A 27,319-nucleotide genomic window follows, 5' to 3' on the forward strand; every position below is an offset into this window, starting at 1 on the left:
CTGAGCCCTGAGAGATGCTGTTTAATTCAGTGAGTGGTAAGTGCTTAGCTATTTTGAACATCAGGCCAAGAAAGAAGAAAAAGATGGATGAATGTTCCCATTGAAGTCGGTGGGAAGGTTGCCAGCGTGTGCAGCGAGAGAGGGATTTCAGCCTGTTAGCAGAGATGGCAAAGTTTCAGCTTGTTTAAAAAAATAAATAAATAAAAGGAAGAAGGTAATGCCAAGATGCAAGGAGGTATGTAGTGCCTCAGAATGCACGGGCTCCAAGGGCCAGGGGGATTGGGTAGGTGTCCAGTTTCTCGGTTTTATCACCGTTAACAGGTACTGGCTTCTTGACAAGGGCAGCAGCCCGAGCGCTGCAGGGGGAGCTGGATGCGGCCCATCGGCCCCCAGGGATTCCTGTGCCCGGCTGTTAGCCAGGAGGCAGGAGAGGTGCGGGCACCCTGCTAGAAACCGGGCGTAGCCGCTAGAAACGTAGGCGTGGGGTAGTTGAGCTCGAGAGCTTTCCAGGAGACGTCAGTCAGCAGGGGGAAACACACAGATTTGGTTAACCTGAGGGGGTTTTTTTCTTTTTCTTTTTTTTTTAAAGTTAACAAGTCTCTCTCTGCATGTTTGAACTCCCCTTGTAATTAACACCTCTTAATATCTGTGAGTTTTGTGGGTCTTTCTTAACATAATCTTCAAGATGTTCATTCAAGGTGGGTAAATTGTGTGTGGATGGCTAGACTGCCTACCTACCATACTTTCAGGTTCTCTTCCATTTTGCAAGGTACCTGAACTTTCTTTCCTTGATATGGTCCTTGACATGGTCCAGCCTATCTCTAATTTTTTTATTGTGATTCTTTTGCTCACAAACAAGTGTCTAATTAGGTCTGCAACAGCCCTAGTATGAGTACATAAAGTTTAGCATTTTAAATATCTTTCTTTACTGCAAGTTTAAATAGTTGTACAGATAGTTTATAAGCACAATATTTTAAGAAAATAAGTGGCTGGTCTACTGGGCAGCCTTTGTGCCACTTCAGTGCTAGAAAGTTAAAAACAAACAAAAAAATAAAAAAAAAAAACTTTTGTGGTTTACTACTATTTCTGTGGAATAATTATAAAGTCTTGACCTTTTTAAAAATCAACCTCATTTGGATGCATCTGAACCAGCAGAGCTGTGTTATATTTTCTATCTTTGCTAGAACTTCTACAAAGGAGGATGAATATTTCTTCAAAAGTGGTTATAGTTACCAACGCATTGGATACTCGTAAAAAGCAACTTACTTAGCCTCCTGCCCCCTTTACGGAACAGCAAATCTTTTGACTTAACATCTGTTACTACGCTATATTTGTATTTGAAAGTTCCGAGTAACCTTGTAATAAAAATCGAGTACTAAGGCATTTTATTTCCAAGAGTACTGCATTTTTCCATAGGTGGTGTAGAAAACGGCAGTTTCATTCAGATAGTTGATACAGGCAACTTGAGGCCATCAAATACTTTAAGAAGTGTAAAAATGGTAATTTAGCCATCATTGTCTTCCATTTGGTGATACGACAGAATTCAGTAAATAAACCACTAATGCCATGCTCTTTTTTTTATTTCTTTGGGTACAGTTGATATTACCTCTATAATACGTGCCAGAAAATACATTAGAGAATGCGGTAGTCAAAGAAAATGTAGAAGTTGACTTTTAAGCTGCTTTTTAATCACAACCTTCTTGTTGAATTTACGTTGAACGAGTGCTGATACACACGGTAATCGGTTGACGGTCGTTCCTTTCGTACACAGGCGTGTTTTCTTGCTCGTGTATCTTTTCAGGTACTGAAAGAATAGGTACAATACAATTAGCAGAAAAGCGGTTTATCGCATTAAAGAGCTAACGAAATAGTTTATTTTTACATTGTGTCTTACGAAGTAAAGGTGAGGAGACCTGAGAGGACCTACTTTCACCAATAAAATACACCTCTGCCAAGCGGAATCGGTCTCTAGCTCTGTGATGATTTTGCTACAGAAAGCAATAGTAACAGATACGACGTTGCCTCCGAGTATTTTCATCAGTCTGGAAATGTTGGGGGGGGAGGAGAGAAGACCCATTTTATTTCATGCTCCTATGATAGTGAAAACCAAGTTGTTAGAGATCTATGAAATACGTTACGATATTCTGGGTTTTAGGATCAACTTTTGTTTATATACTGTAATTTAAATAAATTGCATTTACATGCCTAGTTTCTGTAATATTTGTGTATACAATACCAAAATCTTACAAGATGTAAATTGTGTATAACTGCACAGACTCCTTTCCCTAGGTGTCTGAGAACATTTTAAGTTTAATTCATATATTATAAAATGACTAGATGTGACTGTTGATTTACAGAATTTACATATCACAAAAGTTAATTATTTGTGGTACTTAAGTTAATAAAAATAGTGATTTTTTTTTTTTTCTCAGTTCTTAAAAAGCATTACCCAGTTGATCTGGCGATGATTATGTGTATGAGCCACAAGTATTGATAATTTTTCCATTACATTTTTTCTTTTCTTTTCTAGATATTAATATGTTTCTCGCTATAGTTTGTGTAACAACTTGTGTTCACGTTATCTATGTTGCTGTAATTTTTGTGCTTTAATTCCTCTTATTTCGACTGATTAAAAAAATCAAGCTCCTGTAACTTGCACTTTTCCCCAATCCTTAATACTCTTGTATGGCAACCAAAATTACTGTAAGAAATAAATATAATATTGCACTAAGGTTGTGGTTCTGATTGCAAACAGAGAACACTGTCTGAATTTTTATTAAAAAAAAAAAGTTGCCAAAACCCTTGCAATCTGATGTTATTGAAAGTGCATAAAATGCTTTAACAAAACATAGACAGAATTAAGGCAAAATAATTGATTTGTTGTTGGGAGAAACATTTCCTTTGTATTTCTTCTTATTTTGGTTAAAGCATTCTTTATGCCGAACATTAGTTCATTTACTGAATTTCAGATTCGTGTTTGAAACTTGAAAATTTTCAGCAAGAGATGGAAAAAAAATGCCGGTCTATTTGCTTTAAGGTGGATTTCAAATAATCATGGAATATTATTTTTTTTTGTTGTTGGCTGAGTGTGGGGGGGGATGCCTGCTCTCAGCTTAGTGCTCCTGGTCGCGTAGGGCGCTCGTTCGGGATCTGTTCTGCAATTTAATAAGGCACTGAAAAGTTTTGGGGTTGGGGGGGGCTGGAGGTTTTGTAGGGCAGAGCAGCTTTATTGAAGACAATTCACATCTTCTTTTGGCTTACTCTAAAGATTTGTTTTTCTATCTTCAAATGGTGATGCAATGAAGAGTATTTTTTATTTTTCTTTTCTAAGATACTGGAATAAATGCCTAGAACTGTTGCCATTTGCTTTCCTATGTTCCTTAACTCTTACCCTCTTCTCGTATGTTGTTCTAGTTCAGCATTTTTCTAGTTACCTCTTATTTCTCTCATATTTTTCCAACAATTACTTGGCAGGTTTGTTTTGTTAAAAAAACACTGAAAAAAAAAAAAAAAAGCACCTTTAAGTGCGGATATTGTGGCAGTCCAGTGATAAACATCTGTGTATATAAATAAAGTCAGGTATTTCCAATGCAAAACGAAGAATGCTTGGAAATTGTCAATGCTTTGTTGGGCAAAGAAATGAGAAGATTTGATCATTGCTGTTGTATGTACGTTGTATTGATGTGTTTTGTTGCGTTCTTGGGTTTTCTGTATTTTTTGTGCATTTTGTGGTCTTTCATTCCTTTTGTCCAAAACCATGAACACCACCCCACCCCCACCCCAGTAGCTATGATGGGTCATCCAGAATAGCAGGATTGTAATAACATGTGGTTTGGGGTTTTTTTAAAAAAAATGCACGTGCCTTATAATTTTCCACCTGGATCAACTACACTGTATTTACCATAAAGAGCTTTATCTTCAAGGTATTACCGTACCTGCCAAAAGGAGCTTGTAGTGCTGGTTTTTCGAAGTGAGAAGTCCATGTCAGTGCTTTAGGAAAATTGGTTAAAAAAAACCTTGAAATTACATCTTATTTCGAAACATTTTTTGCATTAGGAGACTGATTTGAAGTCCCCTATTCAAATCAAGTCAAGGAGGGGGGGATGTTGGGGAGGGGAATGAAACAAGACTTACTTTGGGTGCAGTTTACCACCGTAAATACTTGCTCGGTTATTCTTGTAGTCGACATGGACTGTATTTCACAGACAAGGTAGCGGGAATAAAAAAAACATTTACGCTTTTTAATCTGAAACCAACTGGTTCTATAATGCTGACATCTAGTGGAATTTGATGGGCATAATCTCAGAGCAATAGAAGATCTTTTAAAATATGTATTTAGTGCAAACAATTGTCTCTCTTTCTACAAGAAGGCAGTTTAGCAATTTTTTTTATTATGATTGTAAGTTGGCTTGAATATTTAAGTCAGAAAAAAAAGGCTGACTGTATAATTACACAAATTGTACACTGAATGAGAAATCTTTAAAGAACTGTAATGTGCTTTCTAGTTTGTATGTGGTTATGTTCTATCATCAGTTTTATGTGTTAAGTGGTAGCACCTCCATCCGATCCTTCATCTGCATCAAGCATGGGGGTTTTTTTAATCAGAACATGGCTTTTGTCTCCAGTGCTGCAAATCTTGGAACTGTTTTGAACAATTTCAAACACAGCAGTCAGATGAACAGCAGATATTTCAGATCCCAGCTGCGGAAGACCGCATGGTATTTGGGGTAGGAATTAGTTCAGAATAGCTGGTGGGTTATTTCCCAGATGTACTTGCAGAACTGAAGTTTGGTTTCTCAAGTAAAATTTAAGGTTTTTTCCTCAGGACTAATGCTAGAAGGAGTACGTGCACGTGTGTGTGTGAGTTCTTGTACACTTTTAATATAAAGGTTCTTGGCCAGCATTAGAAATCAATGTACAACTAGGACACCAGTGTTGCATGTGCTTAAAAATGTATTGGAATAACTGTTGCAGTGTTACCTTTTTGCTTTGAGAATCTGAAGAGAATACAATACACAGAAATCTCAAAATGTAATTCATGTTTTAATGGGTTATTTTCCACTGGTATTTTTGCATTAATTGTCTCTAATTGCCTAGCTTCCTTATATACTTAAAAGCCATTTAAAGCAGTTTCCTATAACTTCTGGAAAAAAGCCTCGGAACAGCTGAAGTGGAGGTTTGGGGGAGAGGAGATGATGATAACCTCTCTGCTCACAGCCTTCTGAAACCCTTCATTCATTTTCCTTGAGGATATTCTTCTTCAAAACAAATCCCGAGGGATGCGTTGCCTCAGTACCATAACGTACAGAAGTCACAGCGCCCGAAACGGGTGCTCAGGGGTCGATAATGAATTTTTGCCCAGCATGGTGCTCCCTACGAACCTGTCCCCGCACACACCCCCCCGAAAATATTTAGCAAGGAACAGTTGTGACCGTGTCATTAATTTCTCATTTTGTTTGCCGCTTGTTGGGGCATCTTGAGGTCTCATGCGAAGCTGGTGTCAGCCCTTTTAGGTCGTGCAGTGGTGAAGTCCAGGTGAGAGCTCTCAATCTCTCATTAGAGGGGAACAGATCAAAAAGGTGGCTGAAACACAGTCTGAAGTGCCCTCTACTTATCAGTCCACACGCAGTGTTGAAAAATCAACAAACAGTAACTTCTTTTATACCTGAACATCGTCAAATTTGAGCTGTGTGTCCAACTGTGCACAAAATAACATCGTGGTAAGAGTTTTCTTTTTTACTTCAAGCCGTGTCGTATCCCCTGTTCTCCATGTGCTCTTGCTCAGCAATTTTCGTCCTTTACAAAGCGGTAGATGTTAGTTTTTTTAACATCTGCCACAGTCTGGTAGCTCTATTTAATTAATTCACCTGCCAGACTTTATAGTGACCCAGTAACAGGTTACATGCTGTACACTTCACCTGAGGTTGTTTGACATCTCCAATAAAACTGATTTTCTGCATTGTAGAGAAGACCTGAAACAAGGGTAGGTGACTTCCAGGAGATACTTTGCAATTTTTAGAAAAGACCTTTTCTTTCAGAGAAAACTCCTGCACACACTGTAGGTATTGAAAGCAGATCCTTTACACACCTTGCCTTTTAGGCTCTCATTTCTGCCCGTGTCCTTGCTCAAATGCGTGTTCTCCTACTGCCTTAGTACTGCTAGGCAAGCGTCAACCCTTTAAAGAGTCTAATACCTTTAAAGGTGTAATATTAGACCTAATACTGTGCCTGTTATTAACTGTTTGTGCTGATGACAAGGCTGGCGTATTCGCAGGGAAGATCAAGATAGTATATTACACACCCTGGAAACGGGGAAAATTTGTATACAATGCACTGAGTGGAAATTCTCACCATGGGGCTGTAGGATTAATCTGTTGAAGGTGATGGAAAGGAAGAGAAAACTTTGTCTTGCTAAAGACACACACGATACGCAGCCTGGAAAAGGCAAGGCATTCTGAACAAGAACTGAGGCCCTATTAATGCAAGTGGGCTGAAGGGCGCTTGTGGGAGCTCAGCCGCGATGGGCACGGTCGCAGTAGGTGTGGGAACCGGCTGCTAGCGAGGTACTGTGACTGGGGGCTTACGGCAGGTTTTAAAATGACTCGGTCTATTTAACCAAGCAACCAGAAGGCTGAAAGGAGCTGTCTGCTTTTCCCACTCACATGAGTGGGTGAACAGCCAGGAGAGGGATTTTAGCTAAAAGGAACGTCGGCGCTAGAAGAACATGTTACCAATTGGCGATGAATAAATTCAGGGTGGAAGGAAGTCCTAGCTGTGAGAAGAGCAGAGCTGTGGGATGGTCTCCGACAAGGGATAGCGTGGGAGTTCGTGACCCATAGGCACTGAAAGTTCATTAATTCAGGAGCTGTGTTTATTCCTCATGGCATGCAGTTTACCCCAGGGCACCTTCTGTGCAAACTCTTCTGCTGAAGCCACTGAGGAAAAAAAACCAAAGGGTGGTGGGAGCTCAGCCTACGCCGGAGGCAAGCCCCCTTAGCTGGGAAGATGGATGGAGGCTCTAAACCAGTGTGTCCCCGCTGGACTGGGGTGTTTGCACTGCGCGTTGAGGGGCGGCACCTTCCACGTGCAGACCTCCTTTTGGAGGATTTCCAACCATTAGGCCCAGCATGGCACCGGAGGGGCTGCAAAGGCTCACGGGACGAGTCTCATTCATCAGAGAGAGGGTGGGACGTGAGGGATTGGCAGCTGAACGACCGCTACACCACTACAGGAGGTGATGATACATTTGGCGTTAAAAAATAATAATTAGGTTAATACCGACGCATTAGATGAAGCATTGGAGCAGAGCAACAAAAGCTAAGTAAGTTATGCATCTAAAAGAGATGCAAAACGTAATGCTAGGCTGCAGCTTTAAATGAATTTCAGGGCAGAAGATAAAATCCTGCCACCTCTGCACAGCAGCGCATCCTCTTGTTAGCAAAAAGTAGGTGTTTGAGCTGCAACTCCTTAGGGCTTAAATTCAAGATTATGCTGCACCTCGGGGAGTAAGCATCTAGCCCTGAGGCTGCTGTTCATACGTGCTGTACCAGTTATTCCTCACCTTCAGGTTTTGTTTGTTTTCATGGGTTGTTTTGTTCTTTTTTTTTTTTTTAAAGAAATAAATAAAACAGCTAAAGACCATTGGCTTGAGCTTGGCATCACTCACACCCTGTCCACTGTGGCTGCGAGTTTTATGTGTATTACCTCACAGCTGACATCATACCCCAGACCTCTGTAAAAAAGCGAAGCCAGGAAGGCAAACACCAGGTTTTGTATTACCTGAATTAAAGAGCAATAAATTTAAATTATTCTTGACCGATTTTTGTTAGATGGCTCTGTGGACGTGACTCCGTGCTCGCCATGTCCCTCTGTAACAGGGTGTCCTCGCACTGTCAGGACGCACCAAGGGTGCGCTAACCCCCCCACCCAGGGACAGGAAGGGGTTTCCTGGGGGCTGCGCGTGCTCCCAAGCATTGGGGTGCATCGGGATAGTTGCACCCAGGTAGATGTGGTACCATGATGCACGGCGCTTCTGTCCCTATCACATCAAAGCACCTGAGCAAGCCCGTCCCTCTGCAAGATATATTGCACCTTAGGTGGACATTGCTGAAATTCAAAGCCATGGTCTAGCATCTGGTGAGGCCTGATTCACCATTAATTCCTTTACCAGCCTCCTGCTAACGAGGACATAAATTATGACAAGCAAAGGCACCTGGCCACCATTCAGAGGCATTTCAACCTCCCCCTCCATTTATTGCCTGTTCATGGCCTACTCCTGTGGTTTAGCATAAAAGTGAAGGACCAGGATGTGGGCTGGTTCTTACCTCTCCCTTGGGAAGAGCTGGGGTCAGAGCTCCGGGGCTGGAAGTCTCATCCTCTCCTTGCATTGTTTAAGGGTAAGGATTTTTAATTTTTCAGCCTATTTTGCTTGAATACTTTCGTTTACTTCTTTTCTTATCTTCCTCCAAGCGGCTTGGTGCTAGGTCATGTCATCCCCCTTCACCTTAGAACAGAAATTATCAGGGCAAACACAGGGGCTGGGGTTTTAGTTCAACTGTATGCAAGGACAGCAGAAAACTTGTAGCAATTTCTATAAAAAGTCTGAAAGCTTAATTTTTAGCACAACATACTGATTTGGGGGTTATTCTCCCCACCATTAAATAACAGATGAAGGAAACTTTCTAACTGGAGGATGCTCCATCAGCTGGGAAAAAATTCTGTGTAGTTCACCACAGTAACAAATCCTGTGAAGAACAGTTTTCAGGGATTTGAAAGGCAAAACCGATACTCAGAAACAAACAGAAACCAAGGTGTGACTGCGGGTGATTCACAGTCCCCAAAGGGCGACAGAGTAACCTGTTAGTGAGGATATCAATGTTGCCATCCAGTTGCATAATGACAATATTTCATTTTGCTCACTTAAATAAAATTTCTGCTTTCAGTACTTGAATTATTTGAGATTTGTGGGTTGATTGTGAGAGTAAGTTTTAGCCCGGAGCTGTAAACGGAGGCTCAAAGAAAACCTCCCACAAAGGAAAACCAGCTCCTTCTTCTTTGTTTGGTTATAAGTCTAAGAACTGTTGAACATTTGGGGTTGTAACACCGCCTTATGCAGAGCAATGAGGAAAACCCGCCCCGTTAGCGGTGTCGGTGCTTCTCAGAGAAGCTGTGCTGGTTAATTTGGCTTGGGAAGACTGGCAGGGCATTGCACGACCAAGAGGAGGCGAGTGCTGGCCTCTTTAGTGGCATTTTTCTAAGGGTGATGGTGCATCAAGACTATCCAGAGATCTGAGTAACGTTTACAGAAGCCCTTGAACGCATTTGTCATCCCGGGCAGCATTTACAGGGGAATTCAGGCGAGCAGAGATGTGGGAGGCAAGCAGAGATGTAGGCAGGTGCCTGACAGTTGCTTTCATTAATGAAGAGAGAAGTGGAAACACTCAAAAAGGAAAACCATCCTGTCCCTAGCTGGGCAGCTATCGCTGTTCTGTGGGGTTTTGAGGTTGTTGGTTTTTGGTTGGGTTTTCTTTTTACTCAATACAGTTTCTTTTTCCTGACTAATCTCTTGTTCTTCCTGGATATATGTTATTCCTTATTTTTCTTGTGCTTTCTACTTTGCATTAAATATTTTGCCATGATTGCTTCCCAACAAAAATAATGAAAAAAAACCTAATTGATCTGCCTAAGTGAATTCTTCTGGGCAGAGATCAAAACTAGTTAATATTCAGGAAAAGTATATGCGTTCTAGGTGGTAAGACACAGTGGAATGGTATTAGTAGCAGATGATCTGACTTATTAAACTAAAAAAAAACAAACCCTGAAACAAACAAAATCCATGCAGCTTTTATTAGCTAATGCTAATGATGCTCTGAAGAGCAGGAGTAAAAGATGGCAAGCATCAGGAGATGATAGCTGCTACCCATAGTAAATGTTGCGTAGGGCGGTGGCTACAGGAGTTATCTGGACTGGGAGCGTTGGAGCTGTAGCCAAGCTCCGTTAGGTGTAAACCCTTGCTGCTGCTGCTTTTTTTTCAGGAGTGCATGTACATTGCTGAAATCCTGACTTCAGTTATGATTTGTCTCTTTTCATTACTACCTAGGCTAGTAGGTACTGCTCCAGCCTATATTTTGGTGATCTTAATTTGGTAAGGGTTGGGTATTTGTATTGTCATATACACCTAGCTATTAAATTCAGAGACAAATGTTAGAACAATGTCTATGCAATAGGGTTAATAAAGGTCAGGATTTAATTGACCATTTCTAGCATATTTAGAGTCCTTCAATATAAATAGCATTTTCTTTATAGTCTGGATGGTTACAACTTCAATGTAAGAACATTTGAATTTGGATCTGTTTGTAGTTTTCATCTAGAAAAGCCAAAGGCCAAAACTAACATTTAAGGTTTACAGAAGGAAAAGGTTATTCAAGTGCAAATTAGCAGCAATGCAATTTTAAGAGCAGTAGATTCAGGTAGAACGAGCTCACTGGAGAATCTGTTTCTAGACTGCAATGGAAATAATGTGCAATATTTAGTAGAGAAATGTTATTATAAACTTGGAATACTACCAGACTGTATTAGAGCTCTTATATTGCTGCATTAAGAAAGATTTTGATTGCCTTTATTTTTATCAGTGCTTTGTTGACCACATTAAGGTTTCTTGCACTGTTGTGCAAACACAAGGGAGCCAGAGTCCTAAGAGGCTTAGTTCATTAGGGTTTTTTCTAGCTTGCATAAAGAGATGAATTCAGGATAAGTTTGTGCAGTAGTTTATATTTTACCAGAAATGGTAATAGCACCCTGTGTGCCTGGGAATAAGAATTGATCTTGAACTGGAGCATAGAGCTACTAACTCTTATTAGGCTGGGATCTGTGTAGGCCAATGTCCAGGGCTGTTTGACATGGATGAACATGTATGTTTGACTAAGAGCAACATTAATAATAATGCTAGAAGCAGCATAAATGTAAATGATCATGTAATTATCTAGTACCACGTGGGTTCAATGAACATACATTGCTGAAGAAAATTAGTAAGCGGGTGAGCTAAGGCATGGAAGAGGATGCTCAAGGAGAAGATAGATAGCCAACAGACCTGAGAAATGTCAGCTGGGAACAGAACTCCCCTTCCTGCTGTGTCTCAGTATGACAGGCAAAGAAACAGTAGATGATCTTGCATATAAAAGTGCTTACCTTTCGTTTAGTAAGAGAGAGCAACACGGCTCTTCTTGGTTGCCACCATCAAATATGAGAGCGCTGGTACTGGTTGTGGAGAGGATGAACCTTCCCATGAAACAAAGAGCTGCTCCTCGGCTCTGGCCCTGGCAGCTAGCAGCTCCCTTTCTTCCAAAGCTTCAGAAAATGGCAATTCCTGTCCAAGATCCAACAAAACACCCGATACGATTTTAAGAATCTCTTTGTAGTTCTGCTGACCTATCTGGAGTTTAGTCTGTCATGTTTTTCTTTCAAATCAAGGCCATTAATTACTGGTGTTAGGCATAGTCACTGTTCCTTTATTCCAGGAAACCCAGAGCTTTATTTAAGATCTCTTACATTAAATGCTAGACTGTGGACCTTCCTTACGAAAATCAATGACATCACTTTCACTTACAGCAACCACTTGTCATAGATCACTGCAGATCTAAATATGATCCAAAATATTCCCTAACAGAGGTATTGACTACAAGGTTGGCCAAAGGTGCTTATGAAAAAAATCAAAACTCTCTGAAGAGTTGCAGGTAGAATTGGCTTGCCTGACTCTTCTCTCACAATGTTATCTATCCAGCAACAGTCTACCCATCCTAAAATAGGGCCATCTCTAGCTGTAGAGTGCTACCCAGGGATATTGTATTGCCCCCTGCTAGCTGCCAGCTTCTAAATCATGCTCGTATCATGATCTTATCTTGCCACCGAAGGAGACTACAGCACAGCCATGGCCGGGAGCTTGCAGAAAGGATGGCAATACTTCGGCACAGCACATGCTGGGCAAGCAAAGCTCAAGTGGTGTACCACTCTCGCCATCGCTCTCCTTTACGGTACCAAAAGTAGGAGATGTGAAACCAGAAACTATACGTACGCCATGAGGACACCGGCGTGCAAAGGGGTGTGCAGAGGACTGTGTTTATCAACTGGAGCTTTCTTCAGATCACAGTGTGAAAACTGGGAGGACAACTGGCAAAAGAAATGCTGTTTAAAGCAGCCACCCAAACAGCTGCAACAGCCTCTGCACCCACCAGGAGCACTTTCAACGCAAAAATGCCCCACGTGAGCAGGTATCACTGGGCATCTGGAGAAGCCCAAGTATTTAACGAAGGAAATGGGTCAAACAGGTGAGTAAATGCTGTACCTTGAGTTAAATGCCTGGCTGCACCAGCGCTGCCGGGAGCTGAGATGGTAACTCCCTGATAGCGAGGGAGGGCCAGCGCCGTTGGGATGCGGCTCGCGGGTGTGGCATGCGCTTACGCGGGACCACACATGGCACCCGCAGCAGCCCGATGGCGAGGTGATCTCACACCGGGGAAAGGGAGGAGCCACCAAATAGCAGGGTGCTGTCACCCAACCTCACTGGCAAAAACATCACATCAAAGGACATCGGGCAGGCAGGACCAGGCAGCACCTCCAGGGGAAAAATAAGCCTCGGGGTGACAAGTTTGCTCTAAGGCAAATCAAATTGCTTTTGAGGAGACTTAGGTCCTACCTTGCACCGTTGCACCCAAGCAAAGTTCTATGCACAGTCCAAGAGCTATGTTGTCCAAGTTTGACCATCTGAAGGCTGTTAACATGAGAAATCATTCTGTATCTCTCTTGTAAAGTAAGGTAGCAGTGCCACAAGTTAGGAAACAGTCTACGGGGAGGACAGCACAGTCCCCCTCTTCATAGCACGGTAGCTCCAAAGCCACTGAATAAGCCAGCAGCTGTGGAGTAATTTGTTCGTGCACTTATTCATGCTGAACTTGAACTCTAATCAATTACTCCAAAGGGCTATAAAACTGCCACAGACTCCTTTAAGGCTAGTGTCATCCTGTGAGCTTAAGATTCTGAGCATTAATCGACCAAAGCATGTACCTTTTGAAATTTTTCTGCACAGAGGTATGATGAGGGCGCAGGGTGGATGCTGGCGTCGTAGCTGCTCCTGCCCCACCAGCATGAGCTCCTGCATGTGCCCGCTTCCTGGCCTGGTCTCTAATCACAGATGTTACTGAAGCAAAATATTTCTTTATCCAGTTAAAAAGTTCTAATAATTCTTCAGTGGCAGATTTACTAGGCTCAGAACAGTGAGGAAAATTGCTATTAAGGAAAACTACAAAGCGTTTTACCTGACATTTTCACAACTGGTCTGAGCAAAAGTAAAATTATTTTGGCCTCTTTGGCCTCATTGCCAAAATGGGCAAGAAAGCAAATTGCATAATTTCTCTAAAGCTTTTGTAGACATAAAATTTACAAGCCTTTTGAAACAAAATCAATTAAATCAGGTTCTTAGCTATGCCCCAGCTCCTGACTTGGTGTTAGGCTAAAGTTTATTCTGCACTTAAGCTCCACTGCAAGAGAAGGAGTTCTGCCATCTAGATAATTCATTAATTAACCTTGTTTAGCTTTTAATTTTTAGTATCTCTCACATTTTGTATTTTTGCAGTCTGCTGCACTGCCTCAAATGTCTAGGACACAAAATCTGGAATCCAACACCAAGAACACTGACCTGGGAAGTTGTGTGAGCCTAACTCTGAGGATCATCTTCATTTTTTATGGTGGCAATCCTGCTAGAAGTTTGTGGTCAGTCCAAATGGGTGTAGCCATCCCCTGAGCTTTGGGCTGAGTAGCCAGCAGCAGCTGGCACAGCTTGGAGGAGGACAGGGACACCAAATGCCACACCTTGACTCTTCGATTGCCATATGGGAATCCTCCTCCGCCTGCAGAAAGAGGAGGTGAAGCTACCTAACTGCCCAGCTGTGTGATTTTCTGCTTGTCGGAGCCTTTATGGAATGGATTGGCACCATGCCTTGTCTGAAGGCTCACGAGTCGGTATTTTTAACCTTGTTAGGTAAGTGTATAGATAGATGGCTGCTGTGCAAATACCCAGGTCAAATGCAAGAGGTAACCGTCTGCTCCTGTTCCCTAAAGGCAGAGCCCCTGTTTCTCATTTTCAGTGGGCTTAGATAATGGAAACAGCTGAAACAGATTTTTGTTTTTTGGCTAGTTAAATAACAGTAATCCTTCAATTACTTTTGGCTGACTCCATGCAGACTTTAGAAAATGGCCATTAAACTCTGATTTTGTGGCAAGCTGTCCTAGACCACCATGCACCTCCTTTTAAGGATCCCTCGCTGTGTGCAAGGCACTTCCCAGGCAGTCGAAGATGCATTGCTCCTTTTTCTGTCCGAGCTTCCCAGATTCTGGGACAAATATGTCAAGTGAAGCTATTTTGATCCATTCAAATTCCCTTTTTGGAAGCCATCCAAGGCAGTACTCTGTACACTCAGCACTGCACAGCTGAGATCGATTTTTGTTCCTTTCCTCTTTTCATGGACTAATATATCAAGTTCCCTTTCACCAACGAACTTTATGGCAGCTTCTGTAAATCACGGTAGAAGCAGTGTGCGCAATGCGAGGAGAATTTGAGGAAGCTTCTTCAAATTTAGTATCCTGTTGACATCAGATATGGACAAGCATGCAATAACTTGCCTATATTATTGCAGCCTGAATCTTGAAGGCTCCACATCCCAGTATAATGTAGAAAGCCTGTGGCAAGGTGAATACTGACTACATGAGATGGCAGCAGTTCTTGAACTTCATACCACAAGGAATTAACTTGCTGGTTGGGCATTACCCATCTGTGGGTTGCACTTCGAAAGCTCCTGTGATAGGCTGAAGTCTCTCAGAAAATCATAGGTGGCTTTAAGTCGGCATTTGCAAAAGCACTCATCTGAAAGTAGGCGCTTCAGTGGAATATCCTTGGTAACTAGCGTTTGCTCTGCTTGATAGAAAAGGGACTTAAAAGCTAGAATATCCTGAGCTGATTGCGACAGTCAACCTTCCAGGTTCAGGAAAAACTGCAGAAGACACGCAGACCACATGCAATATAAAATTTTGCTGGTGTGCATTTTATCTAAGCCAAACCACCCCTGCAGAGGAACTTCCCTGGGCTTCACTTTGTAATTCCCCCTGCCTCCTGCTCCCCTTCCTTGGTTAAAAGTCAAAAAACTGTTAGATTGATTCTCACTACTGAAAATCTAGGCAAAATTAACAAGTTGGTAATGGCCCATTGCACATAAAAACCTAGAAAAGCACTCCACAGCTTCAAGGCTTTATATAAAATAAACTGGATGCAGGCGCATTCTTCACCATCCTCTTAAGCCTGCCATCTGTGCAGACTAAAAATAAAGCGGCAGCTTAAGGAGAGGTTTGATAAAATGCATCCGAGAAATGCATTGGTAAAGCTCTGCCAGGCTCTTAAAAAGCCTCTTGAGATGCTAACCCTGCCCGCTCGTCACCGTCGTTACTCAGCCAGCCTCTACGCGACCTGCTCGATGGGTTGGGCAACTCTATCAGCGTAAGAGAGGTGCTGGCTGGCCTCTCTGCATTAGCCAACAGCTCCTTCTCCGTGAGAGCAAAGATGCTGCCAAACTGGCAGGAAAGGCAGATTTAATTACGACAATTTGGTAAGTAAAAAGGCGGCACTTCTTTGCTACCTACCACTAACATGAGAAGATCCTCAGGCAGAGTGGGACTAAAAAACATAGGCAAGTAGGGAAATAGAACCAGTTTGTGTGACATGAAGCTGTCCGTCTGCTCTAGCCACAGCCACCAGTGCTCTGGTGCTGGAGAGTTACGCTGGGGGAATTTAATGCAGCTGCAGTTCCTGCTGCACCAGCGTGGCAATGCGGGAGGGCCGAGGGTACCTCGTGTCTGTGAGAATTTCCCTGCCTCCCACATAACCGCTTTTCAAACTGTCCTTCTCCCACTATTCTTGCTAGCAATTATTACAGAAATAGACAAATGAAATATTATTATAAAATACTATAGAATATTTATATATATAAATACTTTGAGTGTTCATAGTCTTAATTATAATTAGTTTAGAAGAATGACACTCAGAAGTGTAAAATCATCAACTGATTAGATAAAATCAGTGCTGCTGCTGCTGCTGCCTTCGGTCAGCTGAAGCCCCAGTGTGCTTAGGAGCGACAGATTAGGAATTGCATTAAGAAGCAAAATCATGAATTCAAGGTGCCAGGAAAGTAAATGGTTCACCCAAAGTCAGCCAGTGAGGCAGAAAGACGTCCATTAACAGAAATTAACGGGCTTGCTTGCGGCTCACACTGGTGACCCATAAGGAGCACTGAGCCAGGCCTTCTGATGGTAAATGCAGTGTTTGGGGTGGTTTTTTCCAGCAGCAAATGTTTTGGATAACTTGAGCAATTACTGCTGATGAATAAGAGTGATCTTAAAACTTCAAGACTTGACTACATCTAATCTCATAGTAGCAATAGTACAGTCATAAATATACTTGACAAGATATTAAATCAATCTGCTATAGAAAATCTTGCTATGCTGTGCTAGTGAGATTATAGTTGAGAGATGGAACTTTCTCCATCGGGTGAGGCAATCCATGGATAAACTCCCATGACTGACTTAATACCCACAATATTGCTGATCACCTCATTTGTTCTTCCAGCAACTCAGTTCCTCCCCATCTTACTCTCTGGCACAGGCCATGGCTGCAGGACTGCGGTATTTTCCCTACTGTGCTGCTTATGAAGGTTACCTGCAGCAAATTCCTGCACGGTGCCATTTCTTCTTTCCCTCTGAGCTTTCGCCTCCCTGCTGGAAGCTCATTTCTTGCCAGGCAGGGAGCTGTAGCAACCTCCTCGGGGGTCTTGTATTCCTTTCAGCAGCTCTGGCAGCAGCTGCCCCATCCTCAAACCTTGCAGCCTTCACCCAAAAAAAAGCCCCATCAAAAGGCCTTAGTGCAACCATCCTAACTGCTCCTGCTCCCCCTCCGGCCCTGCCCACCCCATCAAGCCCCGGGAGGGCTCAGGGGCTGCTGTCTCCTACCCACGGGCTCATCACCTGCACTAGCACCCTCAGATCTGCCTTTAGGAGCATAAAGCTTCAATAACCCCACCCTGCACCCCCTCCAGTGCAGAAAGCCTACCTGGACACGCACGTTTTCTTCTCAAGTCGCAGGTCTTTAAGTTACCAGCTAAAGCAACGGCTCTCACTCACTGCATGGTATTTTAGGCAGCGAGCTCTGAAGCTTTGGCTTTCCTGTTAATATAGTAGCATTAAAGAATAATTAGAAAAGGGATGTTAGGATTTTATTTCTTAGCAGTTCCAGCAGTGCATCATCAAGTATCAGATTCTCTGAAAAGTTCAGGATTGTAAACTGTAAAATATTGGCTTGCTTAGGCAGCAAGGCAGGGATGGCTTTCTGCAGCCGAGGCTTAGAGGAGCAAAGCTTTGGGAAGCACCTGGCCTAAGGATCCCAAGAGCACTCCCAGGAGCAACTCTTCTCACCAAAACCACAGCTCACTGGTATTTTCAGCAGAAGTAACAGGCACATGAGACAAAACAGATCCTGATGCTAAGATGTCTAAAAAAAAATATTTTAAAAAACCATCTCTCCTTTAAGTGGACCCAAAGTCTAATTTTGATGCAAGTATTTCCATGTAGGAGTAAAAGACAAAAGCAAGTGAGTTTCCCAGGCAGGGAAGTATGTGGAAGGCAGTGGCAACAACCTAGAAGAATGTACGTGCCCTTCACAACAGCACCGAGCATCATGCAGCAGCTCACCGGAGGAAGAACGATTTGTTGTATGCAAGCTGGTCCCAGATAAGCTTGAGACAAGATGAAAAAAGACTGAGAAAGCAATTTAAAAATGCAAAAATATTCCATGCAAATGGTTCAAAAAGTTTATTGAATATTTAATTTACAAAAATCATATCCCTATGAGGTGTTCTATGCAAAATTGGATAAAATAAACTGCATATAAAACCCAACCCTAGTAATGCAAATACAACACAGAAATGAGATCATGGAAAGGAAAAAAAAAAATATATAATCATGACACACATACAACATTCATTAAGGATTGTCCCAACCATCCAAGAATTGGTTCAACATGATGCCCTCTTCGTAGATACATTACACATTTCACCATTTTATACAGGTCTTCTATATTCCATTGGTCCAAATTTACAGTTTATAAAAATTCTTTGCATTCTTTCTTAGCTACTACACCAGTTCTGCCATTCCCATTTCGATCAGAAGGTGGAAACAGACAGTACGTACATTGAACATGTGCACTATAGGATGCAACTTGCTATCTTTGGTAGGGACGCTAAATCTGCAGTCGAGTCAGCTTTCTAGAACGACAGGAATTTCAGTTTTAGTTTTGGCAAAGAACAGGTTTAATCTTGTTGTTCGGCAGAACATTACCGGCAGTTTCTGTTGAATATACAAACAGTATAGCTGTCTCTCAGATGGTTTAAAAATGAAGACCGTTTATATGGGTTTTAAATCTAATTACTTATATTAACATTCCTTGACTCAGATATGGTTACATAAAATGCCATTACCGCACAGCAGGCCATCCCTTGTATGAACAAAGGATGTATTGCACACAGGACACAACTGCAATTCCAGCCTGCCTTTCTTCTCCCGTTTAAAGCAATGAGACTTTTCCTGCGGGTAGTCACACGGATTTGGATGCATTTCCCTTTGAACAAGTAGGAATCTCATTGAGTGACTCAACACTCGTGTAGTAAATTTTTCAAGTTTTCCTGGGAAAGAGGAGGGTGAAACAAAAACAAGAAGTAAAGAAATTCGGGACAATCAGTGCTAGAGTGTTTGCAGCCCTCCTCTGGGATAACATGGACAGGAGGAGCAGGATTGGGGGGGGGAGGAGGAATCAATGCAAGAGCCAAGGAACTTCACTTTAAAAGAGAAGGAAAAAGTAACCAGACTGTTTCCTTCATAACATTAATATTCCATAAATACTGGACAGTATTTGATTAATTGCCATTAGCTGCAACTATCAAGCATTCTCTTTGCTTTTTCACACACTATCTGGAAAAGAAAAGAAAAAATTACGCACCTCCCCAGTCCTCCCCACTCCCGCTTAGTGGAAATGCAAATAACCTGCATAGCCATGATTTTCTCAGCTGAAAACATTTAGTGGAAGACTAACTAGACTTAAACACTAAGTAAATCTGCTCACTTATGAGTAAAACATGCAATATTACGACAGACAGCTAATTGTCCTCGAAAAGGCTTTTTATGACAATTGCTAATTTGGCAGAGAAGAAATGTTTCCAAATGCATGAAAATCATTTTAAGAGCCTTAGTGAAGAACATAGGAGTTACAATATATTAGCTATTTCTGTGGCATAAACATTTTAAAAAGCATCAGCAAAGTATTAAATATAAAAGCAATATGTATATACCCCTCCATCCTCAGAAAAGCATCATGATTTGTAGTGTATTAAGTCAGATTTATTGACTGGGGAATTAAGGCATAACCAGTAGACAATAGTCTTTATTGTCTCAGCTCCACATAATTCGCGGGGAACAACCCGTATCGGCCTTTGCAGACACCCCTCCACCAGCCGTCATCAATCATTTCTATGTTTGTGATGATGTCATCTGGGTCAAAGGAAATCTCGTCATCACCCGCTGGAGAGAGAGTTGAAGAGGCTCAGTATTCACACAGGAGCAGTCCGCACTACAGTCTCACCTATCAACCCACCACATCACTAAAAATAACACAGACACCCATCACCTTCCGCTCTCCCATCGGAGTGTGTGAGACAGGGCAGCGGGCAACGACAATCTGTAAAGGCAGACGCTTTCTCATCCTCTGGAGTGATGAGGTAGTCGGTTCTTCGCTCCTGCCTTTTGCGTGCATTTCTAGCTCAGAGCAACAACTGCTACCTAGCACACTGAGAACCACTTTACGTTCTTGATCCCTCCTCAGAATTAAGCAGTCAAGATTTTAAACAACTACGTATGCCAAGGGTTTAACAAGAGCGTTAACATTTGGTTAAAAAATATTTTGAAAACTCCCACCTTTTCCAGAAACAGTGGCTAGTAGCTTTCAAAAGCAACTCAATGCTATTGCTAAGTCAATAAATTACTAATTTTTCGTCACTAAATTCCTAATTCTTCATATCTTAATTTCATATATTACTACAAGACGAAAGGCAAAGGAAAAATCCAGACTTATCTGTGCAGAACAGAGTTTTCAAAGACAGGGTTAAAACAAGGGCTTTGCTTACCAGCTTGATAATCATAAAGGGCTATGGCTGTAATTCCAAGTTCATTTTCATATTCGTCATAAGCATTTTCTTCTAAAGAGAGAGACAGAAAGAAGAAACAAATTAAAAGCAAGAAGCACACTACCTATCACCCCGAGTTATTTTCTATGGTGCTCCTCCTTTAATTCTACTGCTAACTCACACAGGAAGCAGGGAACAAACTATGCAAGTTTTTAGCAGCACTGACATACCTTCCGAAACGGGTATTTCCCTAAAATCGCACAGAATTAAAGCCTGAAAGGAAGCGTTCACAAGTAGGCATTTAATACAGTATAAAGTAAAAACAATCAGCCTTATAACACTTTTGTAAAATGTGACAGAACAACTGAGGCCCAAGATCAGCGTGTATGAAACTATTTAACACCTTGTTAAGGGTGCATCTTGTGGGAGAGGAAGGGGCCTGTTTAAAATTTCCAGGTTTCTGTACCAGAGCAAGCAGGTTCATTCTTCACCCCTCATTTAGTAACCAGAAGAGATGGAAAAAATGGGAATTCAAAAGAACGGTATTCTTTCAGTTTCAATAGTTTCAGGCATCCTTACTCCACTCCCTCATAGGCACAGAACACATCACATGAAATTTGTAGTCAAAGAACTGTTGACAGAATTTTTTTGCTTGCTAGGCCAGCACTGGCTCCAAGCACATTTAATCTCCACATCTGTGCTTTCATCTCAAATTGAGCTGCATTACACGGGGTGGAAATAGTTACCCCTACATTTCCTTTTGAACTGGCACTCTAGAGAGCACTGTAATTATTCCAACATCATCTCACAAAAGTTAAGTAATTTCAACCTTGCTCTAGCCATATCTGAATTTCCTAATTAAAGTTTGTTGGTGGAGAATCTAAAAAGTCCCACCAGACTAAGACTTTAGAAAACTAGGACAGTGTGCTATCAGCACAACTATTCATTAAGTTGTTGCCCAAGGAAATCTTTATCTTAAAGGGTTTCGTATCAGAAACAAACACTCTACCTGCTTGGTAATGGTCTCCTGCCCCTGCCACTTCATAGACAGTCTCTGGTTCATATTCTGCCTCTCGCTGACTCACTGCTTCTTGGTAGTCCGACTCTGCAGCTTTGTAGCCAGACTCCGGCTCGCGCGCAGCTGCATATGTTGTGCTGGAATTCTTGTAGGCAGACTCAGCTTCATAGGAAACTGCATCCTGCAGAAATACAGGTGAGGTTCGTCAGGTTTTGTAACAAGGTTCCTATGCTTAGGATCAAAACCCATGTACTGAAAGTGATTCTAACAAACCTCGTAGACTGGGCTTGAGGGTGCCTTCTGCTCAGCCGGCTGCGTGGTAGGAGATGGTGGTGGAGTTTGTTTTTTGGCTTTAGCTTGTTCCTAAATGGAAGAGAAAGAAAAACTTCATGGCAGTTTAATCACTGATATCATGACACTGAACAAGAAACAACCCTCCAATAAGAGAGATAGACAGCATATTCTGCAATAAACCGATGCAAGTGTGGAGCAGAAGAGGACTGGACTGGCTGGATCATTAGACCTGCCTGGAGGTTGAGACTGGCTGTACAGTAAAGCCTCAGAAATACAGCAAAGCTGAAGAGAAAAATGTGAAGAAACAAAAACCGCACAGTATGTATGCATACATGTGTTTAAAAACAGAGTACCCAGTGTTCCCTGGCACGTTTCCATAGGAGCTGCAGGGTTTCTGTGTTCAATATATTCATTCTGTTCATTAGCTGGCTGGGCCTCATGTTCCATTTTAGCACAGGTTTAGAGAACCTGAAGCCTGCATGTTCCAATTATACAACCGATATATTATCTTTGATGAGAAATGATCCTGCAAGCTTTTGCAGGTCTGCAAAACACCTGCCAAAGCAAAAGACTGAACAGCTCAGACAAAATTAAGTCCTACATACTGACAATGAGGGGATTCAAACACTCAGAAGAGTTGTATGTGGTAGAAATAAAAGCAGCATTGCTATTGTATTCTGTGACACAAAGAACGTGGATCTGAATCAAGTGTTCTGGACTCAAGTGCTTCACACTGTGCCATCTCACCTATGAATCAGAGGGCAAATCCACAATCATCATTAGAAAGCCATTCATTAGGAAGCCAGGATACCGTAGCACAAGAATTGCTACACTGCTTGCATGACTTTTTAAAAAAAAAAAACCCCAAAAAAACCCAAACCAGACTCTAAGCTAGTGATTTCATTTTGCCCCTCTTTACCATAGGGAAAAAGAAAACTGGATTTCGAGCCAAACTTTCTTCTTTGTTGTAAAAAAGGAGAGAGAATACATGGTATGAGAGACTGTGCATTCCAATTGTTTAGGTCCATCAAGCTGTAAATCCCCAAAGGATCCTCAGGAGAAACTGCAGTCCAGAGGTGAAGCGATAGGACTCTCTTACAAAAATTTGTTCCCTCCCTTTGTTTGTCACAGCTCAGAAAAAGAGACATCTAACAAAGAAAGCAAAGCATGTCTTGAGAACTGAGCCAGCTTTGAAGACAATTCAAAGCTCAGCGCTGTGCTTTCTGGAAAAAATCTGTCCTGATGCAAACAGTCCTCCCCCACTTTTAACTCCTGTGCTACAAATAAAAAAGCATCAGCAAACCGCTTATTAGAAGTCAAATCTAAGTTTGGGGACAAATTAAGCAGCATCAATCCATTAACAATGTCAAACATGGGAACAGTTTGAATAATTTGTCCTAGGAAATGGGTCTCTGCAATCCAGACTACAGTTTAGGATAGGCACAGCATAATTGCCATAAAACACTTAAATTGCATGGTCCCCCCTCAGGCTGGGTTTCTTCCATGCTGAAACGCTCCATGTGAAAGAGCATCCTGCCTTGTTCTTTAAGGGAGCAGAGGCTAGCGAAATCATGAGGTACCCGTTGATTCAAACCAGCAGTTAAAGAAGAGCTCCCTGAGCACCATTTGACTACGTGACATATGTGAAAAGCAAAACAGAAAATGGATTACCAGTAAACAGGGTTCTTGAAGGAATGCAGTCCATATGTATATTCCCATTGTGGGAGTACGTATGCCCACGTACTTTCTTAAAGTGAGAGAACTTTCTGTCTGCGCAAGGAAGTTCGCTTAAAGAAATAAAGTTCACTTAAGTCAAAGTCTGTCCTCACCCTTTACTGTATCTGTGGATGGTGTGCTTACACCCCTCCCCTCTTCATGCTCAGCTTGTGCACAAGGGGCAGCGCAGCCGGTGCCATTTTGCTTTCCCCTTAACCTCATCCTCCCTCCCTCAGTGTCTGCAGAATCACACAATTAACCATGGAGATGTTCAGTCTGGAAGAACATTAATCATCTGGTTACGGTGAAATTTAAATACCAGCTTTGGAAAAAAAATTTCAAATGTGTCCAGGCAACAGAATCTTTGATGAAGCACAAGAAAAATCAAGCATAACGGCTTGAATTTAACCCACACTTACAGCAAAAATAACAGTAAAGAAAGAAAGTAATTTTGAGACGGAAAAGGGGCGGGGCGGGGAAGAAAGACATAACAGTTCAATGACTCATGAGAACCTGTGTTACTACATTTAAACCCTTCTGGAGAACCATTTCCTCAGCAGGAGGAAACTTCAATGAAAAGCTGAAATGGGTAACAAAAGCCTAAATTCTCCACCCTCCATCCACAGATCTTACTTATGAGCATATGATCACCCAAAATGAATGGCAAGAGAGCCAATAGAGAAGCTGAACTTCTTCCCCCGCTCAGCCCAGACTACAAGCCCAGGCAACAGAAGGGCATACTAAGCAGAAAGCCTGACTGCTTTGGCAAGATACATATAATCAGTCATCTCCTCCTCACTGGTTAAAAAAATTGGCTCAAACTGGCTTGGAAAAGGAATAGTCTAATGGAGAGCCATTCAGCATCTGTAGCATGAAGTGGATTATTGCAAGATTGAGATGAGTGAGACAGACAAACTGTTACACAGGTGAGACTGAGGGAACTGAAGAAGTCACTGAAAGGCAGAGAAGGCCCAGTACCAAAATGCACAGGGATGGTGAGAGCCAACAGAATGTTGCCCTGCCTTGTTCTAACCAGCGTGCTTGGCAGCACAGCTATCTGGAGAAATGCACACACCAGTCCACTTGGTCAGTCTCAGGGTTGCGCCCAAGACCAAGCCTGGACGCAAACTTTCTCTCAAAAAGAAGCATCAGTACTTTCTGTGTCAGCTGTGCAACCTTTCAAAAAATTCACATGGCCACCAGAGCAAATTTCCCACTTCTCGCTGAGGACTGCAATACAGCTCATCTATCAGAGCAGGAGGACTGACACGTGTGAACTTCAGAAAGTCCTGCTCTCCCCACACTGATCGCTTAGGACAACTGCTGCCTTGAGGGAACAGAGGATCTCTCCTAAACCATATTATACTGTCATCGCTCGTAAGCAAAGCAGGAAAGCCCTGTCCTCCAAATGTATCAGATCTCCAGAGCACTGGCACATCGCTGCTGCTCCTTATGAAAATGCAACTGCGGTGCAATGAAATCACATGGTATTTTAGAATATACTGGTATCTCTACTTGTCAAGACGGAGGGAACATAAAGGGTATGCCCCTGGAGACGTGGCTGCCACCACATGAAGTACCTCCTTGCATTTTGAGGAATGTCTCCCTGCTTGTAGCAAAGGTGCAGAGCAAATAACATACATGAAGTACAGAAAAGATCAGTATGGGGTATCAGAGTTGCCACATGCCCTAGGAGAGAGGCGCTTTCATAAGGTAGTTGCCTAAGAGGTGAAGCCCTGAGTTAAGGATAAAGTATCCTGGATCCTGCAAAAGGAGAACTCTTACCATCTTGGTAACTGTTCTGTGAAAATAAGTCAAGTTTTTTACTTCAGAACATTTGCTTTAAGACCCAGTTGTTCAAGGAGGGACTGCAATGTTTACAGGGACTGGTCTTTTGTAGAATCCCCTAGAAACAACCAAATCAAAGTAAGGAAGTAACAGTCCTCGGCTGAGGAGTGTTGTCTAGCGAGTACCATCAGCATCTTGAGGATGACCTAAGAAGCTTCAGACAGGCTAACTGAGACATCTTTAACCATCAGACACCTTGTCCGAGAAAGAGACAGAAGTAGTGAAAATGGAATGGAGTTACTACTAGGTAAAAATATGCATCTCAGAAAACGAAAGAGCAGGATGAATGCTAAGAAAGTCCATTTTCCTTTGGGACTGATATTTGTTAGCAATTCTCAGTGGCAACTGGAAGCAAGGGCTGTGCAAGGTGATCTCACGGGTGCAGAATTAACAATGCAACACTTGTGATACCCATCAACCTATATCGTGGTTCTTCTTTATTTGGAGAACTGTAAAAGTATCTACTAAATTAAATCCTGCAAAGATAGCAATGCTGCTTGCTCTAAGTCACAAGTCCTAATGCGATCCAGATCCAACGTGCTGACAGAGGAAAACAAGTGCCAAGAAAAAGGAGATCTCTTGAAGAAGGGGTGAAGCTGCACTTTCAAGAGCAATGCATACCTTAAGGTTGTCCCCAGGCTGCATCCAAAAAGAGTATTCATTCCCGTTCTTCATCACCCCATGGAATAGAACCCTGAGCTGAGGGACTACAGCTCTTTGAGTAGTCAGAGTTGCAGTGTTGGTGGCAAGGACAAGGACAGGGGAGGATGAGGAGTGAAAAATTACTTTGTTAGGGAAGCAACCAGGTGTTAGACCTAGATACTGGCGATGCATAAGCTTAAACACACTGAACCATGCCAGGAACAGCAGACAGCAGTTCAGGAACCGAGACAGCCTGGCAATAGCTAGAGGAGCTATGGGGCTACCAGCTGAACAGCTACACCAGAAGAAGGTGGCAACACATGCTGATAGCATTTTGCTGTGGCTCTGTAGTTTTCCTGTGCTGAAACTGAATGGCTCATATATCTTGTGTATAGTTTGATTTCTGAAATCCACTCATTTCCTTTTGAGTTTGTTCAAAATTTGGGAAATTCTAGCTTTATAGGATGAATTAAGTCTCTCCATCTAAAGTGATTGCTGCCCTTTTTTTTTTTTTTTTTTTTTTTTTTTTTTTTTTCTTTCAGCTTATTACCTCTTTTGTCTTATGGGTTCAAGATGTACAGTGTGAGCATATGTTCACTGCATACATGTATCACAAGATGAATGGGAGTTCATCTTTGTGTATCAGTGATTTCTTCTAATGCTGCCTTTCATCCCTGTGTAGCTTGTGGACTTCTAATACCTTCCCCCAATGAACCAGGCAGGGGAACTGACTGGGGTTAACTAGGTGTTTTATTTCTTAGGGTTAGTTTTCCACTTTTCTGTGATTATACAGATGCTTTGCTGGCATAAGGAATAAGGTGGCTTGAGAGTGCTGCTGTTAGCGGCCATGCTGGTTTAGGCTAGCTTAGTTAATGTGAAGTAACATGCAGTTTCACTGCAGTGTATTTTTCTTAGTTTAGGAAGATCAGAGCTAGGTTACCATAAGCCTACCAAGCATTTAGTTTTTCATACTTGTAAAACAAATTATTTCCACCAAGTCTAAACTTGCGATGAATTAGACCATATTGATGGAATGGGATGAATACCACACCCTGGCATCCTGTAGCAGCGTCCCACTAAGGGGAAGTATCTACCACATCCGAGAAACCAGTCACTGGGTCTGCCCCATTTGTTGTTAGGCAAACAACCAAACAGATCTGAGAAAACATCTGACAGTCTTTCCTGGACTCCAGATGTCTGATGTCTCACAGAGGATGTTGAGACAAGTTCATATGCAAGAAGATTTATTAGTGGGGTCTGCAGCTGGTAGCATACACTGGCTTTAACAATGAAAGAGACTTCTGGCAGAAAATAAAAACAAAAGAGAGAGAGAGAAGAAAGAAGGAAACAGGAAAACTCCACCATAGCCAGCCAGGAAGAGCAGCGATGAGGATCCTGGACAAGCATTCTCCACTGCGAGGGTCTCTTCAGCATAGCAAGTGGGAATGATGAAGATGATGAGGATGACCTTTTTTCCCTGTGCATCTCCTTGAGTACTATACACTTTTCATCAGGACCCGCTCAATCTCCCTAT

The 27,319-nt window shown here is 42.2% G+C and overlaps 1 protein-coding gene across 1 annotated transcript in view; it reads right to left on the reverse strand.

Moving 5' to 3' along the window:
• Positions 1-19,400: 19,400 nt before the first annotated feature.
• Positions 19,401-27,319, reverse strand: part of CTTN (cortactin) — a 23,249-nt gene continuing 15,330 nt past the window's right edge. Inside the window, exons 12-15 of the mRNA XM_009637058.2 lie at positions 21,559-21,648; positions 21,277-21,466; positions 20,268-20,339; positions 19,401-19,665 (exon numbers count right to left, since the gene is read on the reverse strand). Of these exons, the coding sequence (XP_009635353.2) occupies positions 19,529-19,665; positions 20,268-20,339; positions 21,277-21,466; positions 21,559-21,648 (489 nt within the window). The 3' untranslated portion in view covers positions 19,401-19,528. The remainder of the gene's footprint in view (positions 19,666-20,267; positions 20,340-21,276; positions 21,467-21,558; positions 21,649-27,319) is intronic.

This window comes from Egretta garzetta, unplaced genomic scaffold (genome assembly GCF_000687185.1).
Source record: "Egretta garzetta isolate BGI_Z169 unplaced genomic scaffold, ASM68718v1 scaffold454, whole genome shotgun sequence".
NCBI lineage: Eukaryota > Metazoa > Chordata > Aves > Pelecaniformes > Ardeidae > Egretta > Egretta garzetta.